The sequence below is a fragment of the Brassica napus genome, chromosome A7 (genome assembly GCF_020379485.1).
Source record: "Brassica napus cultivar Da-Ae chromosome A7, Da-Ae, whole genome shotgun sequence".
Taxonomy (NCBI): domain Eukaryota; kingdom Viridiplantae; phylum Streptophyta; class Magnoliopsida; order Brassicales; family Brassicaceae; genus Brassica; species Brassica napus.
The window spans coordinates 12834360-12854994 of record NC_063440.1 but is presented as its reverse complement, the minus strand read 5'-3'; the positions used below and the strand labels follow the sequence as shown (position 1 = coordinate 12854994).

At 33.7% G+C, this 20635-nt stretch overlaps 2 protein-coding genes and 2 long non-coding RNA genes across 10 annotated transcripts; 3 read left to right on the top strand and 1 right to left on the bottom strand.

Annotated features, from left to right (window-relative positions):
- Positions 1–963: 963 nt before the first annotated feature.
- On the bottom strand, positions 964–1581 carry LOC111201286. The gene has a single exon (XM_022692967.2). It carries the CDS (start codon positions 1436–1438, stop codon positions 1229–1231), a length of 210 nt encoding a protein of 69 aa, XP_022548688.1. The 5' UTR covers positions 1439–1581; the 3' UTR covers positions 964–1228.
- Positions 1582–1934: 353 nt separating this feature from the next.
- On the top strand, positions 1935–4836 carry LOC125576518. Of its 7 annotated transcripts, XR_007314928.1 has the most exons (10): positions 1939–2366; positions 2450–2546; positions 2690–2781; positions 3064–3179; positions 3263–3365; positions 3473–3548; positions 3619–3885; positions 4011–4063; positions 4218–4462; positions 4552–4836. It is a non-coding gene; the product is annotated as an uncharacterized LOC125576518 (long non-coding RNA). The 7 variants fall into 7 exon arrangements; XR_007314931.1 differs by having other exon boundaries at positions 1935–2366; positions 3473–3885; positions 4218–4480; positions 4529–4836; XR_007314930.1 differs by having other exon boundaries at positions 1936–2366; positions 3473–3885; positions 4218–4480.
- Positions 4837–8657: 3821 nt separating this feature from the next.
- Positions 8658–11972, top strand: LOC106371066. Its single transcript, XR_007314924.1, has 2 exons — positions 8658–11441; positions 11529–11972. It is a non-coding gene; the product is annotated as an uncharacterized LOC106371066 (long non-coding RNA).
- A 2354-nt stretch (positions 11973–14326) lies between these two features.
- On the top strand, positions 14327–20559 carry LOC106371067 (epidermal growth factor receptor substrate 15-like 1). The gene is made up of 13 exons (XM_013811089.3): positions 14327–14826; positions 15072–16308; positions 16503–16721; positions 16804–17027; positions 17286–17360; positions 17608–17679; positions 17768–17866; positions 17966–18037; positions 18109–18223; positions 18493–18561; positions 18710–19004; positions 19122–19224; positions 19308–20559. Exons 1-13 carry the CDS (start codon positions 14680–14682, stop codon positions 20208–20210), a joined length of 3630 nt encoding a protein of 1209 aa, XP_013666543.2. The 5' UTR covers positions 14327–14679; the 3' UTR covers positions 20211–20559.
- The last annotated feature ends 76 nt before the right edge of the window (positions 20560–20635 follow it).

Sequence of the window (20635 nt, the reverse complement as noted above, 5' to 3'; positions counted from 1 at the left end):
AACTCATTATTCAACACACCACTAAAACAATTAAACTGTTGAATTTATTTTTCAACAGGCTCACTGTAAAAGGTCTTATAAACGAGAACCTGCACAAATCCCTATTGTTCATTCTTATAGTTTGAAAAAGTTATTATTTTATAATTCTTAAAATGGTGAAACAAGCGTTGTATTCCATGAGAAGTTACAGTTCATTTTGCTTGAAGGCCTTAGGGATCTTAAAGTAGATATCTGGAATTTCCATTGATGACTTGGTTGGAAGTGTTACGTATGTGACTTTTCATGAGTGAATTCTTTTTATGCTTTGAAATTGCTCTTGATTAGGATTTGGGGTGGTGATTTGATGTTAGGTCGTGTTTGGTGTTTCTGTAGAAGCATTTTTTTTTAATCAAAGTTTCTGTACAAGCATTTTAGTATATATGTTCAATTATTTAATTCATGAATACGTTGTGGTTATTTTGGTTCGTGTTTGTGTTGGTTTGCTTGTATGCTTATATCTGGGAGCTTTGTTTCTGTGTATAAAACAGATTTACTTTGTTTTTCGTGAATAAAACAGAGCTCTTTCTTGTTTCATTAGCTGTATAGTTTTGATCATATATTATCCTGCAATAAATTAACAAAAAGCATAATAGTTTTCAACAGATCCACCATACAATGTCTGTTTCTCTAAGTTTTGAAAAACGTAGTTGATGTTGCCATTGAAAGAGACGATGTCGGCGATACTAGAAATGAGAATATACCATGCACAAAAAAGAAGAAACGATAATATAGAATAATTTTAAAATAGATATATATATATATATATATATTGGATAGTTTAGTCAATTTACATATACACAAGTGTAGTTTTCAAAAAATATTAAATAATAATGTAGTTTTCAAATTAAAATTTATATTGATGTATTTTTCCAAATTTTCCCAAAATTTAAGCAAAAAAAAAAAGGAATATAAAGATATGCTTCTTAAATCTCAGACGTTGTAAAATTATGAATCTAAAATTAACACGAATACACGAGGAATCAAATATGGAAACCCAAAGAAACAAGCAAAATTAATAGCACATGCATCTATATTTTTCTTACATAAAGCAAAGAACGCAAATGATCTTACATGAGAGACAGAGAGAGGAGAGGAAATTACGGGGAGAAGACTAATTTAACTTGTTCTAGTTTCCGATCCAAATTGATTTCTTCTTTACTCCAATAAAAAGTAGAATATCACTTGGAGGCTACCGGAGCGTGGGCTGGACGCGCTTGCTACACGGCGTTTTTGTTATCTGCTTGGACTTCAAAGAAGGGCGAGATGAAAACAGAGCCTCCAAGATCATTGTCTTCACCAATTTTCGCTCCTTTGGGAACACACTTCCTTGTTTCGGGCCCAACCGTCGTTGCCGCCACTCTCCATTCTCTACCGCCGCCGCTTTTTCAACCGAGCTCATCGATCTTTACTTTCTCTGTCTAGTTTTCACTCTTGTCTTAACGAGAACGCGAAGTCCTAGATTCTGCCCCCTTTTATCAATTGATAAGACTTGTCCTGCAAGCTAATAGTATGTAGTAAATTAATAGTATATAATACTTTTCTTATCTTATCAATCTTGTTATTTCCCGCACGTGGTCTTGTTCACTAAGCTTCCTTTGCAAACCAATTATGCTGCAATTAAGTACTCCGTATTTAACTAATTGAGATACTGATTAAAGCCACTTATTTTCCGAGTTAGGCTCGCTGTGGATTAGCCGCACTCTCTACCTTTACTTAATTATTATTGGCCTTTGAATAATTTATGAGAATAGTTACATATCAATACAATACTAAAAGGGGGATATAATCAACATTCAGCCTATCCACGTCAGACAAAAAAATCAGCCAATCAGAGTTAGTCTTTTTACCACGTCATTTGAGCTGAGTTATTAAGGGTATTTTGTGTGGGCTTTGTTTTAACAATCTTCAGCCCAACCCCACCCTGTCGACAAACTCTTTTACGGCTCTTCACTTCGTCTTCTTCGTTCTCTGAGTTTAAGCGTTACTTTGAGCCTCTCCTGATCAGTCAATGATCAACCTTAAATTCTTCTAATTTTTTTTTTGTTCCACCTCCCCTTGATCCTGCACCTGTAGAAAGCGTTGTATCTAAACCTAAATTCACTCAAAATCAAAAACCTACTTTGAAACTACATCCATGTCCACGAAATCCACCGGAAAATCTCAGATCCCCACTGACAAGACTCAAATCGCTGTCTATTTTAATGACATCTCACAGGACCAGCTCAGTCAGAGCTTCCATTTTGGTAAGTCCATTTCGGCGAGGCAAGAAACATTGCTATATGTTGGACCTTTATTGGGTTATAGAGCTCCTCCTTATCGATGAACAGGTATGATTTTTTACCGCTAATTTACTTCCGTAATTATTCTAAACCAGCCATCAATCGTACGGTTCCATTAATTGATTAAGCAGGTTACGGTGCGAGTGTGTGTTTTGGCAGGTCGGAGTGAAATTGATCCTTGGAGATGGCCAAGGCCTGCTGTCGAGGTGTAGACGGTTTTGGTAAAAAGTATTTCTTCTTCCTAGAGGGTTTCTGGTTTTCTAAAGATCATCACTCTAATTATGTTTTTAAGTACCTTCAAAACACTTAGGTGGGATTCATGTAAACAATTTGTTTTAAGTATGGTTTTGAATACATTGCTATTGATATAGGTTAACCAAAGTTGTGAGATGTTTAAGCTGTTTGATTTCTATTGCTGTCGCACAAACCACAAAACCCAACGTGGAGTTCATATAATGACGATGTAAGTGATAATTGTTTCTTTTTAAAATTAACTGTATACTATATGCTTCATATTTTCCTATATTAACTCATGTGCAAATTGTCGTAATCAATACGAGCTTTTCTCTGATGACATTACCAGCATATAATAGGAAGAGCTCGAGTTAGTTTTCTCTTACATGGCTCTAGGGAAAATGTGTTGCAGCTTAATATTGTTGAAGAGAGCGGGTTGAGTTTGGTCATTTGACATGAACAAGAATGAAATGTGTTTGGTTTTAATGTTAAGTTATTCAATTTTTCTTAGGAGCTCAAATCTGCTGAACGCCTGAACGCATCAAAAACATTCCCGTGGGAAAAGGGGCTCAATATGATGTGCCTCATGGTCGCATTGGAGATCTATAACAAGCAGCCGAGAAAGAGGTATGAAGTCTCATTTATCCATACCTTTTGAAACCTACCTTTTATAATCAAATACAAATCTGAAAATTCTTTGTTCATTTTAGGTTCTGGATGTTGGCTCAAATGTACCCGAAGAACAATAGGAACGAAGATACGAGAGTCTGGAAAACTCCTCAAATGGAAGGACTTATCGATAGCAATTCTAGAGTAAGAAAACGAACCACCAGTTTTTAGATCTTAAAATGAACGTTTATGTTCTGGTTTTTAACTCTTGATTTAAAGAATTGTTTTCATTTCAATTCATTTGTCTTCAGATATCATCAATGATCTAGATCGAAGTGGATATGGACAGTCAAGTTCTTGCAGCCGAGGCAGTCAACTATTGCTTGAGTTATTTCTGCAAGTTACATCTGAATATTTTTGAATATTGTGCTCAAGTGGAAACTCCATTATTCCACAGGAAAGCATTGCTCAACATATATTGCAGATCTTGGAGCTCGACAACCTTGAAGAGGTATATAATTTTAAGATCACTTTACACTCGAATCAAATATATAAAATAGTGCAATCTTCCAGTTCCATTTGGAACAAAGCAAAGCATAGTTGCTTTATGTGTTAATGTCACTTTTGTGTTTATTGTATGTGATGCATAAATGAAAATTACAAGCGGAAGCAAATGATGAGGCCAAGACTTCTCCGCGCTTATCTATATCACCAAACAAAACAGGTGAGTAAATAGTCATCATCATTATAATCTTCCATCAGCACAACATCGTTCATCCTCATGGAAGACAATCTCTCGGTGGCATATGTATGATATTAATAATGTCTGCTCTTGAAACTGCAACGTAGATTCACCAATGATATGGGACCGTGGAATGGACGTGGAATGAACGAATGTTCTGGTAACTTACAGTTTAATTACAAAATGTTTTATTCCTTTCAAATTATCTTTCAATAGAGCTGCACTGAGATATATGTACACTGTAACAACGTTTACTCTGTAGAAAATGTGTATATTAATGATGAGCATATGATGATACATGTATGGTATTACAGAATTTACTCTCTGGGAGGACGAACAGAGCTTGATGTGAGCAAGACACTGGAGCTCGAGAAGTTTTTGTGGATATCTTAAGTTTCTGTTTTGCTATGCCAAAGTTCAGTGTCAACTACTTATATCTTAGTTTCGTGCTGATTTCCATCATGTTTGGATCAGTATTTTCAAGATGTTGGATTATACCTTAGTAAGTACTAAGGAAGAAGCTGTTAGAAGGGAGGATGTTATGGGAAAACATTATCAGGTTTTTACTACTTTTCAAGTAAGAGAAATTATGGTTATGGATTTTTCATTCATGTTTGATGATAAGGTCTTTGTTCTTTATCTCTGTAGATTATAAAAGCAATCAGCCCCGCCTACGGATTGACTGAGCAGATGCTTCATGAGGCCAATGAGGAGATATTTACTTTTGGTTCTTAACGGCTGGGTAGCCATATAGATTAATATAAGATTAAACTTTATTTTATTCATTCTTTTTGTACCGTGAATTCTTTGGTGTAGAGGAAATGGACATCGTAAAGTGGTGCAAGCTGTGTGTTTATTTATTGTGGTCTAATACTTTAGATGTTGCTCATACCAAAATGGTAGTCAATCTATATATTGTTTAGAAATTTTGAATATTAGTATTTTTATCACTTTAACAAATATAAATCTACATAAATCTATTTCCATAACTTCAAAGAAACGAAACGAAACAAAAGTTTATCCACATTAGATATCAAGGTATTCAGTATACTAAAATAATTTAGTCACAACAACTATACAATATTCATCAGAATTAAAGTAAGAGCTTTAATTAAACAATCATGCAATAATATTAACAAAATAGCGGTAAAGAATATGATAATTATTATTTATTTTTCATTTGATAAATGAATTAAAGATTGAAAAATTGAGTATTCACACATATTAAAAAATTCATAAAATTTTGATTATAAATATATTATTTTTGTGTTTAGCTATTTCTCATAACTTTTAGCCAATTAAAATTTGGTAAACATAATTAATGTCTTCGGAGTTTACAATGTACTATTATTACATACAGTGAAAATGTAAATATTGATTTTTTAGAAACAAATTTGTTTTTTAAAATATGGATTATTTTAAAACAGAGGGAGTAAAATTTATTGGGTTCTATATTTTTTAGTTTGTTTATATGAGATGACGAAGTTGCTGCTTTCAGACAATTATTACTCATCAACAAACGGAAACAATTTTTTTTTCTTGAAACTTTAAGAGCATTAATGTATGATATATTTAAAACTAATTACAATAGTAAAAAAATATTAGTAATTAGGCATGGGACGGAACGGCTATCTCGAGAATTTTAGAATATGCGGATCCGAATCTTTATCCGACGAATCCATGTTTTTACTATCTTTATCCCGATCCGGAGTTAAATATCTGGATATTGGATATCCTTTCAAAAAAATTCATATCTGGTAGATATTCGGATTTGGATCCTGACAGTAAATATAAATAAAAAAATATTAACAAAGTTTTTAAAATAAAAGTAAATATAATTGTTTAATTATTTCTACGTAAGCTATTACAAAATTTATATATACTATAATAAAATGAAAATATAATAAATAAAATTGCTTTCTTATATATCCATTTTTTTAAATAATTATCAATAAACTTTACAAATTCAGATATTCAGATTCGATTTTGACCGATCCAAAATTTTGTAATCCGAATTTAGATTTGGATCCTGTTTGGGAAGATTCATAATTTTACTATCCGGATCCAGATCTGACCCCTCTGGATATTTGGATTTTCTAAGAATATCGAGATCACTTATCGAATCCATATCTAGATCCGGCCCTATCCAGATTTTCAGAACGAATCCGGATCGCTGATCGAATTTGGATCTCGGATAATAAATCACATGCCTATTAACAATATTAAAGCGTTTAAATTTTAGTCTGTAGACATGATTTGAATTTTCAGTTTTTTTTTTAAACTAAAATAAGAAATAAAAAAAACCTCAACATTACACCAAATACTAAATATACGAAGTACAATGGCAAAGAAGAAAAACAACGTGTATTCCTCATCCTTTGGTGTGTTAGTTATGGTAATCATCCTAAATCTTAATCCTATTTTAGAATAACATAAAATATGTGGTGAAGAAAAAAAATTCATATTCCAAATAATAAATCAATAGGAGTATATAACATTTTATTAAACTAAATAAAAACTCAAAAAAAAAATGACAAAAAACTAATTAAAAACTCAAACAATATAATTGACATAATATTACAAAACGTTTTAAAGAAATAAAAGATTAAAATACATAATTTAAAAGATTTAAATTATTGGTCACTAATAATAATATTATTACGTCACTTCCAATCAATATTAATATTATTTTATAATTTAATATTTTTACTATTTAATAATGCATAGACAAATTTTAAACGGTTTCAGTTTTAAAACAGTTATTAATCATTAATTTATAAAATTTACGTAAAACAATAATAATAAATGCAGGTGCATTATTGAACAAATTTGTTTGTTCTGATGTGTTTACTTATATGAAATTTTAATTCCTAAAATGTTTCGAATCTTATACAAAAGTAAAGTTTGCCAAACATAATAAAAGAAAAGTAATTCAAACTATCTTCTTAATTTTACTGTGATAGTCAGGTTACTCTTTTTCATTTCATATAATAGAAACTTATTTGAGATTAATATAAATAAAATTTTAAAACGATAAATAAAATTTTAAAACTAAATTTTCTCATTTATACAAAATATTTACAATGAAAGTAGAAATAGTAAGTTGCAATTGATTAAATAAACACAATTAATCTAAAATTAAGATGATAATTTACATGTGAAAAAAATATGAAAAAAAAAATTTTAAAAAATATATTATCCGCGCGTAGCGCGGAAAAACGATCTAGTACTACTAATGATACATAACTTCACCACATGAACCACGAGCAAAAATTTAATGCTCGAATTAATTTAAAACGTTATCTTTGCATGGGGGGGGATCAAAAGTAAAAGTCTTGTGAAAAAACAAAAGCAAAAGGTGGAATAAACAAAACATGCAGAAAACGATTTTTAAAATCCAAATTTCAGTATATGTGTAAATATCTTGATTAAATATTCTATCTAATCTCCATTTGTTATGGAGCATTTGATTCGACGGAAGAAAATAATGAAAGATAAAGTGTCTTTTATTATTTTCATAATTAATAGTCTTGGAGCAGCGGACCTGACTCACTTGGCTCGTGTGGTTATTTGAGTATAGCGATGCACGCCTTGACTATTTGATTTCAATAAGTAATGATTTGGGTGACACGAGACGGCAAGAACATGCATTCTAATTTTTCATGTGGTATATTATTATTAATAACTTGTAATCGAATCGATTCGAATCATTACCATTTTCTTGTCCAAACAAAAATAAAACAAAAATACAGAATTTGACTGAAAACTATGAAATGAGAAATATATTATTTGAAATTACTCTTGATAATTCTCCAACGTTTTTGATTAACTGGTGTAGTGATATTAAAATTATAAAAATAACTCTCAAAATTAATATAACTATATTAGACTATTGCATGATTTTTTTTAATTCAGAGATTTATTTATATATAACGTTGTAGTTTTCAGTTTACAATCTATGTGTTATAATTTTAATTTCTGAAATAATGAATACAACCATTTGTTTACTAGAACACAAATCTGAATCTTATCCATTAGTTGTTCTATACATGAATTATGTATTATCTAATCCGCTATCAATACTATTCACATGTATTTCTAATATATATATTAAGCATGAATTTTATATCCTAATACTTTTTCCTAATCTATATCTGATGTTATTTGACTTTTTATCCAAAATAAAAGTTTCTGTCATATTGCAATATGGTGAATACCTAGTAATCATAAGTTATCCCTAAGGACCCTAACATGAAGAATAAGTAAGAAAATTTGAATAGCTTTAAAATATCCTGTAGTAAAGTAAGAAAATTTGAATAGCTTTAAAATATCCTGTAGTAATCATTTTCAGTAACATGTGACCATATTTGAACTCAAATTATTACACAATAAATAGATGAAATATTACTTTACTGTATATTAATATATAATGGTTAACTAGATGTTTAACCCTCACATGCGGGCATAATCGTCTTATGAATGTTTATATTCTATTAAAAATGTTTTTGAAAATTTTAAATCAAAATATATATGCTTATTATTGAATTAATTTTTTAACTCTCACATATTAAAAATATTTTTAAAATATCTTTACAAATGTTTTTCTTTAATTAATATTTAATTATAAAATGTTTTCATCTTAATTTTTAACTTTATAATAGAAAATATTATTTTCAAATAACAACATAACACATATATATATATATATGTAAAAATTATATTTATTTTTTAAAATATGATTTACAATAAATAAATAAATGTAAATTTTGAAGATATTTAGGCAATGTTTTATGTTTTAAAATATTCATCTTTTTTCTTTGCAAGTTTTTTGTATGTTTCTTTAGGACATGTAAACGTGTACTGCTTTGTATTGGTAGAACATATACATGAGCTTTTGTGGTAACCAGTTGGTGGTAATACATATTAGCAAAATTTACAATTGTTAAAAATATATTTTTTAAACTAAGCAGTAATAAATTAAAATAATAAACTGTCTATGCTATCGATGATTTTATATTAACAAAATCCAAAAAGATATAACTTTTTAATACCAAAAAAAAATATATATATATATAATCCTTTTATAACATATAAGAGAACCATCTTTTTATATTATTTTAATAAGATAATATCAAATGTTTGTGTAGGTAATAATTAACTATTTTATTATCTAATATAAATATTATTAAAATTATTTATTAAAACCATTGACTTAGCTAAGAATATTTTTAAATACAATGATAAATAAGATAATATTAAATTTTTGTATAGATGAAATATTGTAATTATCATGTCTCTGAAGCTGTTTATTATTAAGATATATAATAAAATATTTATAAAAAACTATTGAATAAATCTAAAATCATGGAGTGGAAGTCTCATTAGTCCAGTGGTTTGATTAAATGTTCATTAATGCTTCTACATCAGGAGGTCTGAGTTTTGATTTCCAGAATAGACGAAATTATACGAATTAATTGAAAAAAATATTTACAAGAGATCTGCAATATGACGCAAGAAGTACCGCCAAGCGTGGATCCCATAGGGTGGTTTAGGTGATGCAGTCAGACGTGAATCCTCATAAGGCATCTAAAATTATCGTTTGTAAAATAATATTTTTCATAATGTGTAATAACATACTTATACACTGTTAAAAAAAACTTAAAATCATGGAAAAAATAATAAATCAGCATATTCACTTCTCAGATAATAGTATAAATTCAAAATTTCAGCAACCTAAAATAAATATATAGTTCAACTGTTTAACCAGCTATAATCAACTCATTCACTTGATGAGCACATTTTGTCATCGGAAATTATTCATAATAATGTAACCATAAGGCGTGTTTAATAAAATCTCGTATAAAGAAATCAAAGAATCATATACTTGCTTTACAAATCGAGTAATATATTGGGTGACGATATCACATCAAGCGGGGAGCATATATATCTTACAAGAGATTGATTGATGTGGACCATTCTTTCGCAGCCACGCCTTTAATCTTCTATAGGACTTTGACCTCGACTACAATCTATTTTGAATGAATTAGTGCGTCGTGAAAATTTTATGCAATATTTTTTTCTCCTTTAAAACGAAAACAACTTTGAAGTATGTAAAACCGACCACAAGAGATTATTAAAGTTATATACTAGTGCTACTAAATAAACTTTCTCAAACTATATGATAGAGGAAGCTTCTTGATTATTCACTTGAAATTATTTTCTTTTGGTTGATGTCGGATGAAATTTGTATCAACATCAACAATATTTCGCAGAATTTTCTGGCTTTCGTTATATTTACATTTTTCAGTGTTGAAAAGACCACGAAAATTGATCATGAGAAAAGAGGACTCTGGCTTCATGTGGTCTGTTTGATTTATTGAAATAAGAAAACACCTTTAATAAAAAGTGAGTGAGTGAAAACAAAAATAACAAAAACTCTGAAAATATAATATTGAAAATACCATATATGAATAAGATAGTAAAATAAATTATGTAACTTGTCAAAAATAATGTTAATAAAAAAGAAGGGAATTTGCGGTAGATATACAAATTATGAGTTGATATTAGGTAAATGGACATGGAGGCTGTACATTTTTTATTAATACGAATATGTCCCTATATTTAGACTTAGGTGTAGTACTGACCAAATCGGTACCCCATCTTTACCACTACCATTTCGTCTCTCTCCTTGTTAAAAACTTAATCTGAAGTATAGATTTGTTTGACAAAAGAAATTCTCCTATGAAATCGAAAAAAGGCTCCACTCATCCTCTTCCTTTTCATTTATCTGTAGCCATTATTACACACATCAAAACTGTAAAAACTTATCTATAGCCATTATTAAACCAAACTCATCCTCTTTTGCTTTACTAACCTCTTTATGTCTCAATCTCAAAAAAAATTTCTCATCTCTGAATGTTTTTTTCTCCATCTCATGTTAAAACTCTCTGAAATCTTCATATCTCATTTTTCTTCTTACATTTATATGATAGTCTGTAACTACAGTGTCTTAAGGGAAAACTTCACGATGAAAAAAAACAGATGTGATGCGTCTTTCTAGCAGTTGAAAATAGAGGTGAAGCGTTTTCCACTCTTTTTTTTGTTTCTTCTCCGTTCTGTTTCCAGAGAAACCCGAGGACAACAATACTTGAGTTATTGGGGGTTTGATTTTTTTCAAAAGAATCAGAACAATGAAAAACAGATTTCAGGTTTCTTGAATCTTCAGTGGAAAAGATATGGTTTATGTTCTGAGTTATCTCAATAGGTAATGGGGCTTTTCTCTCATTTCCTTTTAAAATGAGAATTATGTTGTGATGTCTCGGTTTTTTTCAACAAAGGTTCCTCTTTTTCAAGAACAAAGATCAGACTCGTGTATGTGAATTGGTTATTTGTTCGAATTTTGCAATTTTATTTTTAGTTTTCTGGAAATATTCCAATGAGTGTTCCACCTGTTAAAATGTATAAGAGAAAGTTTAACGACATAGGAAGGGGAAGATATGATTCAGATTTTTGGATCCAACAATCTTGAAGAGGAAAAGGTCTCAACTTTGTTCTGCTTATCTTAGAGAAAGCAAGTACTTCTTGTTTGTTTGTTTGCTGACTAGGGTCTGGTGATGATCTTTGAGGACAGCAAGATTCTCAAGTTCTTAGGTTTATGTGGAATCCACTCGCGTGAGCCCGGATCTGTCGTGTTCTTGTCGGCGATTGAGACACGAGGAGGCGTCTCTTGGTCGGAGGAGCATTTGAGGAGAAGAGAGCCATAAAAAGTGGAAGTGAGGAAAACGAGGTGGTGAAGTCGCCTTTTCTAGCCGGAGGATGGTGAACCAACGGCGTCGGAAAATAGAAAGCTTTGTGGATCGCCGGAGAAGAGTAGTCAGAGGCAAGCTTCGTCGCCGGGGAAGAAGAGAGAGAAATAGAAGAAGCTGAAGAAGAGGTTTTTGAAGTAGAAGAAGCCGGTAGCAGGTAAAATAGAGATGGATTCATTCGATTGCAACAAGGATAATATAGACTTTCCATGCAGTTCTTTCTCCTGGTTTGCCAATTAATAAAAAAAATGTCCACTTACCTAATTTACATTTTTGTTTTGGTTATTCACCCAAATGAGCCATAAAAAAATATAGCAAAGGTTCTGGGCCATATTAAGTTTATAAAGGCTCAATTTTAATAATGGACCATCCCGTTACATCAAAAACGAAAACCCATCTCAACACCAGTTTCTGGACAATGTCTTTTCTCTTTGCTTTCAAAATCAATCGCTTCATGTTTTCTTTGTTTGACAATTTGTTCTTCTTTAGAATTTATGCAGAGGATCTCTTTTTGTTTGCAAACGCAACTCATGAGGACAATAAAATAGCCAAAGCTAACAAGAAAGTACACTTGTAATATAAGGTAGAAAACTACTATTCCACTTTGCAAATCTTGTACCAATAGTAGCATATGATCACATCATTTGACTGGTCTTTGACCTCCGAGTAACCGTCTTTGTGTATAACCCCAATGTCTCCCGAGTAGAACCACTCCTGCTCTCTCATTCAAGCCAATGTTCCTCAGAAAGTAGCTCACTATGATGCATTCAAACATTGGCTATGAATCTTTGAAAATCACATGCTTCTGACAAAGATAAGAGTCAGAGCCGGATGAGAACGATGTTAAAGGAGTTATGCGACCTATGCATAATACCTCTTAAAAATTTGGCAACCAAAGCGAAACAAACGTTTTTTTCTTTTTAATTATCTACAGTGTCTGGCGACCGAGGTTAACCGACTATTATGTAAGTCCCATGAGTGCACTGGTGGCCAACGGAGATCGAACTGCGGGTTCATCGTATTGGAGCTATCACTCAAGTGACAATAGCCAAGGTCCATTGGTTAAAGCGAAACCAACTTTAGATGAGTACCAGCTTTTGAACTGCAAAAAAAACTGGAGTTGTGACAAAAAAAATAGACCTTTGTTTCATGACATAAATTTGACAAAGGCGTTGCTTATTTTGTGTAAAATAAACTTCATCACACTATGCAACTCAATACTGGCTCAGTGGCTTCAGGTTCTGTAACAGGAGCATAAAAGTCTGAGGTGATGATTGTTTCAGTAGTTTTTAGTTTTAGTTTTTCGTTTTTAGATTTTGGTTTTTAGTTTTCAATTTTTGGTTTTTGGTTTTCAGCTTTTGAATTTTGGTTTTTGGTTTTTAGATTTAGATTTTGGTTTTTGGTTTTGCTGTAATTTTTTTTATTTTTCAAAAATTAATTAATACATTTCTTTAAAATAATACAACAAAATAGCAATAAATATTTAGATTTTACAATGAAAATTTATCAAAATACTGTATTATTATTTTAAAATAAATTAAAATAACATATTTTAATTATTATATTTTTATAAAAATATATTATAGTAAAATATAAATCATAAAATATATATAAATTACACCAAAAATATTAAATTCTGAAACTACTTAGAAACTTTTCTTATATAAATTATTTTTAATTTTTAAAACTTGAATATCAATAGTTTTCTTATATAAATATTATAAATTATATAAAAATAAAATACATAAAATTTTGAATCTAATTATAATTTTTTTTATATAAATTATTTATATTTTCTTTAAGTTGAATGGTAATTTTTATATTTCAGGATTAATACAATATATTGTATTAATAAAATATATTATGTTTTTATAATTTTCGTCATTTTTAATGTGATTAATAATTATTAAAATAATATAATTATCTTATTTATAGAAACTAATAACTAAGTTTTAAAATTAAATAATATTATTTATAAAAAATTATTTACAGATATGAAACACAAATTAAAATATTTCACATTTTAAATGATATCTTATGTAAACAAATTGTATGATATTTTTATTTGTATGAAAATATTTTTTTTTAATTATTTGATTAATTAAAATATAGAAGTTTCTACAAAAAAAAAATCAAAATTCGTTTTTTTTTCATAAAAACTCAAAAAAGTTGGTTTTTGGTTTTTCTTCATTAAATAGTTAAACTTTTGAAAAACTAGTTTTCCTAAATTTTAGAGAATCTATTTATTGAAAATCTTGATTGGCAATTCACATAGTTTTTACAAAACAAAAACTAAAACTAAAACCAAAAACTTAATTGGATAAAAAATGATTTTCGCAAAAACAAAAACCAAAAACTAAAGCAAAAACTACAAACAATCAATCTCTACCTCTAACCTTTTGAGGACTTGGAGCAAGAGCTCTTGAAACTGGGTAGATATGAGTAAACGCCGTCGTATAGTAGAAATGAGTAGTTAAGAACTACTAAAGCAGAGAACTTGCTCATATTACATCTCTCTCTGAGATCATAGACATCGTTATCAGTCGAGCAAGCTGATATAATATAATAAAAGGAAATTGTATATTATTTTTATTTTTTAAAGCAATAAGCTCTGTCCGTATTATTATTTGCATCTCGAGGTAGTTATGCGATTTAACAAAATAACATTATTTTTTTCTCATCAAATAACTTTCCCAAAATCTCCTCCTCCATCGGGCTGAACCGGTTTCCATCTCAAATCCCCGGGAATTGGATTGTTTCTCTGTCGGGATCATCATCATCATCATCATCCTCTCCGCCTCTCGTAACCGTCGCTATCTTCACCGCCACCGATCTCATTTCTCCTTCCTTCCAATCGAACCTCCCCGCGATGCGGTGATCTAACGATTGGACTCGGCCAGCCTCATGTGTTAGGGCTTTTCCACGCATCTTGTTGTGGGACACTGTCTTCCGGACCATCCTCCGTTTCCAAATGGCGGCGCCGAGGCCGACGGGGAGCCAGGATCTGTTCGATACGTATTTCAGGAGAGCAGATTTGGACGGAGATGGTCGTATCAGTGGTGCTGAGGCTGTCGCTTTCTTCCAAGCCTCCAATTTGCCTAAGAACGTCCTTGCTCAGGTTCCTTTTGAATTGGATCTAGATGAAGCCTCTCTTTTCATTCGGGAGCTTGTAGTCTATTTAGTGGAAATATTGAAATAGAGAAGCAATCTAGATGTATTTGAATTCTATCATACGTTGCTGGACTGTAGACAACATTCTGCAGATTTGTGCATATATAAGTTTTTCAGCTCCTATTGTGGCTATTATTAATCTTTGTATATGTTGATGTTATAGCTTTTTTTTTTTTTTTATCATGCTTGTAGGTATGGTCCTACGCGGATGCAAAAAAGGCTGGTTACCTTGGTCGAGCGGAGTTCTACAATGCTTTAAAGTTGGTAACTGTGGCACAAAGTAGACGGGAATTGACGCCTGAGATAGTGAAGGCTGCAATTTATAGTCCTGCTTCAGCTAATATCCCTGCTCCCAAGATAAATCTTGCTGCAACACCCTCTCCACAGCCCAGGGGAGTTGTGCCTGCTACACAAGCTCAGGGAGCTACATCGATGCCATCATCAGTAGCGGCTGGTATGAGGGGAGGTCAAATGGGCGGCACCGTAAGCACTAGTAATCAACAAGTAGTCCCGGGCCAGCAGAATCAATTTAATGGGCCACGTCCGGCTCAACCACCGCAAAACTTTCAAAGCCAGGGTATGCCAGCTGGAGGGGCTGGTGCGCCTCGTACTGCACCTAATTCAGTTGCTAACCATATACCAACACCGCATATGACACCAGCAGTAATAAGCTCTACAACCGCTAGACCTCAAGAATCAGCGCCTGTGCACAAGCCCCAAGATTCTTCTGCTCCTTCAGGTGCTCGTGCTCTAGATGTGCCATCCAGTCAATTGGTAGGCAAGAATCCCAAGGAACTGGCGGCATCAGGAAACGGTTTTGCCTCTGACTCACTTTTCGGAGATGTGTTTGCAGTTGGTTCCACGGAGCCAAAACAACCTACTACTGGAACTACGTCGACAGTGGCCATCTCATCTGTGTCTTCTGGAACTGTTGTGGCTCCTCGGGTTGCACAGTCTATAGTTAGGCAAAGTTCAATCCCGCAACATGGTTCTTTGGGACAGCATCCTGTTGGGGTTCAGAATCAGCTTGCTGGACAAATAAGCCAGCCATTTGCTCCCTCCGGTGCAGCTTCTGGTACAACTGGCTCTACTGTTGGAGCTGGAATGTCAGCTTCTAGTCAGATGACCCAGCGTCAGGCTCAGCTCCGACCCCAATACCAACCCCAGCCTCAACACCAACCTCATTCCCAGCCTTACCACCAACCTCACCATCAACCTCACCACCAACCTCAGCCCCTACCTCACCACCAACCCCACCACCAGCCCCGGCCCCGACCCCACTCCCACTCACAAGCCCCTTGGCCAAAAATGACTCCAGCTGATGTCCAGAAGTATACCAAGGTTTTTGTGCAAGTTGACACTGATAGGGACGGAAAGATTACCGGGAACCAAGCTCGCAATCTGTTTTTCAGTTGGAAGCTCCCGCAAGGTAGGCTACATTTTCGTTTTTGTTACTTCATCCGTTATCAATGGTCTTGTTTCAGTTTGAGCTTGTTGTTATGATGGTGAACATGCATTTTAATTAATTAAGTGACGCTTGTTTCGTTATGTATACTTTTTTTGTGTTTTATGGGAATGTAGACAGTTTATGTGTGTTTCCAATGCTGTTCCTTGGTATTACAGAGGCTTTGAAGCAGGTTTGGGATTTATCCGATCAAGATAATGATAGCATGCTCTCTCTAAGGGAATTTTGTATTGCTGTCTATCTAATGGAGCGTTATAGAGAGGGCCGACCTCTTCCCCCAGTGTTCCCAAGCACCATAATATCTAGTGAGAGCATGTTTACCTCTCCTGGTCAATCTGTGGCGCCACATGGCAATGCGTCCTGGGGACATCCACATGGTATGGCATCACCCAAACCTTTTCTGTATTACTTGCATTTTTTCTGCTGGCGGCATGTTTATTTCTGGACCAAATATTGTAGGTGCGCAACATCATCAACTTCATGGGGGTTCGAGGCCACCAGCTATTCCCAAAGGAAAGCCTCCGAGACCGGTTCCTCTCTCACCTAGTGATGGAATGGTCCAGCCCACTCAGCCAAAGCGTAAGATGCCTGAGCTGGAAAAACATCTGGTGGATCAACTTAGTAAAGAGGAGCAGGATTCACTCAACTCGAAGTTTGAAGAAGCAACTGCCATTGATAAAAAGGCACTCTCTGGTTTCTCTCTGATTTGCTTTCTAATTTGCCAATGTGGTAGTTTTTTTAGGTTAGCGTTATCAGACAGCCTCTGGAAACTATACATAATTCCTTTTTTTCACTGTTTGCAAACCTGTTTTGATACTACTTCTGGCAATTTGTGTTCTTTCTTCGCATAGGAGATCAGTTATTGACTGAAATTTGACATAGCCTAGAAATTTATGTGACTGCTCTTTCTTTTCTCAAAATCCTTGTATTTTGGTCATCAGGTGGATGAGCTTGAAAAAGAAATAGCTGATTCCAAGCAAAAAATCGAGTTCTTCCATGCTAAGATGCAGGAACTTGTAAGTATTTCTGCTTATTCCGGTTGGTCTTTTCTTTCCCAAAATGTTGTTTTAATTGCTTATTTTGATCCAGTATTAGTGGCAAACACCTGTTTGACAGTATTATTATTGTATAGTTTTGTTGGTTGATTTGTGCTGAAGTGATCTTAAAAGCTCGAGGAATATAGTTCTTTTGAGGAACTTCCTTACTATTACCAACGATAAGTTTGTTTCTTTGACCTTCACCCTTTGGTTCCTTGGGTGACAGGTTTTATATAAGAGCAGATGTGACAACAGGTACAATGAGATTACGGAGAGAGTCTCGGGTGATAAACGTGAGGTATACAGTTTTCGTGGCACTGTGCTGCTTCTGTAATGGTATTACACATCCAGTTTTGTTTACTTAACATACCAAATCTGTAATCCAGCTTGAATCTCTAGCAAAGAAATATGAGGAGAAATACAAGAAGTCTGGCAATGTAGGCTCTAAATTGACTATTGAAGAGGCCACGTTCCGTGATATACAGGTAGTTTACAAGCAATATCCCAGTAACATGGCTTAATTTGAATTATTTGCGAGCTATATGTCTCCTTAAAAATATGATAAACCTCCCTTTAAATTGCAGGAGAAGAAAATGGAATTGTACCAGGCAATAGTCAAATTTGAAGAAGGCAAGCTTGATGATGGTGTTGTTAAGGTAAGCCACGCGTGCTATCCCGTTGATTGATTGTGATTGGTGGTTGTAGTTAGCTGAATGTTGTCTTGTAGGAGCGCACTGAACACATCCAATCAGGCCTTGAGGAACTGATTAGAAATTTGAATGAGCGCTGCAAACAATATGGAGTACGTGGCAAACCCACTACTCTGGTGGAACTTCCTTTTGGTATAGATTTACCCCTTCTTGACTCCAATGAAATAACACTTTTAATATTGTATTCTCTCAATCAGTGGCAGGAATGGTTACAATATTATGTGGCTTTTGATTTTAGGATCTTGTAATTTTATTATTTAAGTATTTGATTAAACGTTGATGCTTGTGCACAACACGAAACTCAGTATATTTGGCTCTTTATGTATTGTTGCAAGAAATACTTTTGTTCTATACAATGGTATACATTTTTTTTATGTATTCATTTTTTTCGCTTTTCACAGGTTGGCAGCCTGGAATCCAGGAAGGTTCTGCGGATTGGGATGAAGAATGGGATAAGCTAGAGGAGGAAGGTATACTTGCGGTTTCGATTTAGTTATCTTTGTTAGATGAGATTATGGAGGAAGCATGGCTTAAGATGTTTAATCAATATTATCGAGGAAGCATGAATTTTGAAGTCGAACACTTGAATTTGGCATACTAATTTTTCTCTACTTTCAGGGTTTGTCTTTGTGAAGGAGCTTACACTTGATGTTCAAAACGTCATAGCCCCTCCAAAGGAAAAATCATCGGCTTGGAAGAAAGAAATTACTGCCTCTTCAAATGAAGGTGAAGACATTTCATCCTCAGATGTTGAGTCTAAAACAGAGAAAAAGCCAAGCAGTGATGAAGAGGCTTCTGAAAAGGATCCAGCATCTGCAGACGGTAAAAATGATAGAAACGGGTCTCTGGATGACCCTGATGCTAGAAAGGGTATTGAAGCTGACGATTCACCCCGAACCAAAGATACGAGGAGGTAGGCCTCTTTTCTTAGACCGTCTGTGTGTCATGAGTGAGTAAAAATAGAGTAAACCATGTTCCTAAACATCTGACTTGACTTACATTGTCTACATTGTACTCAATTCTGTCTCAGTGAAAATGGCCATGATGATGGCGAATCTACTGCTTCTGCTGGCAAAACTGTAAACTATGACTCTCACGATGAAACAGATTCAGTTTCAAGCTTCAACGGAAAGGTATAATGTGCACATGCGCTCTAAATTAATATTGATGCTGGTCTTCTTAATCTAATTGTTTTGAGTGTTGTGTGTTTACGCAGGACAAGGATCACGAGAAGCATGATAGTGGTTTTGGATTCGGGTTCGGATTCGATGACTTCAGCATCAAGCCTATAAAAACTGGCTCCACCCTATCAAACGACTTCCTCCCTCCAAAGCTATCTATATTTTCTGATTCTGTCCCAAGCCCCTCGGCAAATGCAAACGACGGTTTCACTGCAAAACCTTCCTTGTTTGCTGATTCTGTCCCGAGCACTCCAGCAACAACCACTGCCTCTTACTCAGGCAATAAATCGTACTTCGATGACTCGGTTCCAAGCACTCCTGCTTACGCGGGCAAATCATTCTTCGACGACTCTGTTCCAAGCACTCCTGCTTATCCTGGAAACATGTTTCCCGAAAAGAAATCCTTTTTCGACGACTCTGTCCCAAGCACTCCTGCTTATAGCACGTCTGATTTTGGCGGGAAGCCGTTTGCATCAGAGACTCCTCGTTCAGACAACTTGTTCCCAGGGAGAAGTCCCTTCATGTTCGACTCTGTCCCAAGTACACCTGCCGCACACGATGACTTCTCTTCCAATACCTTCTCCCGGTTCGATTCATTCAACAGCAACAACAATGACGCTTTCTCTCTATCACGCTCAGACTCGATGCGCAGCACAAGCGAGCCAGACCCATTCGCGTCCAGGTTTGATTCATTCAACTATCAGAGATACGATTCCTTCAATGCACAAAGCTATGATTCGTCTAGCAACAACTACGCGGCCGAGACACCTAAAGCCTCGTTGACGAGATTCGATTCTATTGGAAGTACTAGAGACGCTGATTACAGTCACGGGTTTGGGTTTGATGACCATGACCCGTTCGGTTCTACCGGACCATTCAAAACAACGACAAATACAGCAGAGACACCACGGAGCTCTGATCATTGGAATGCCTTCTAGCACCCACAAGCCCACGTGTGATACGAGTATGATCATGATCATATATCATATTGTTTGCTGTTTTTTACTACAGTTCGAACTTAGAGTTCTATGTATTTTTATTTGTTTGGTTTGCCCTCTTCTGCTTGCTTCATTTTTTTTTTGTTAATATATAGTAGTAGTTCATTTGCCATTTTTTTCCCTTTTCAAGGTTTTTTTTTGACGATTGTCGTTTGATCTCCGAGTAGTGTTTCTTTCTTTTCTCTTCCTTTGTTATGACATGATGAATAATGAAAGATTATGTGTCCCGGTTAAACAGAAATTGAAATTGTATCTTTGTAATCGTCTTATATTAGATTGATTAATTGTTTTTTTTTTCTTTAATAATCCGTATCTATCTATAATTTTGATTTACTTAAATCTTTCTCTATTATAAAAGGATTGAA

Coding starts and splice junctions, on each gene's coding strand:
- LOC111201286 (XM_022692967.2), bottom strand. CDS start 1,438: ATGAGCTCGGTTGAAAAAGCGGCGGCGGTAGAGAATGGAGAGTGGCGG.
- LOC106371067 (XM_013811089.3), top strand. CDS start 14,680: ATGGCGGCGCCGAGGCCGACGGGGAGCCAGGATCTGTTCGATACGTAT. Junction 19,005..19,121: donor CGAACCAAAGATACGAGGAG/GTAGGCCTCTTT, acceptor ATTCTGTCTCAG/TGAAAATGGCCATGATGATG. Junction 19,225..19,307: donor TTTCAAGCTTCAACGGAAAG/GTATAATGTGCA, acceptor GTGTTTACGCAG/GACAAGGATCACGAGAAGCA.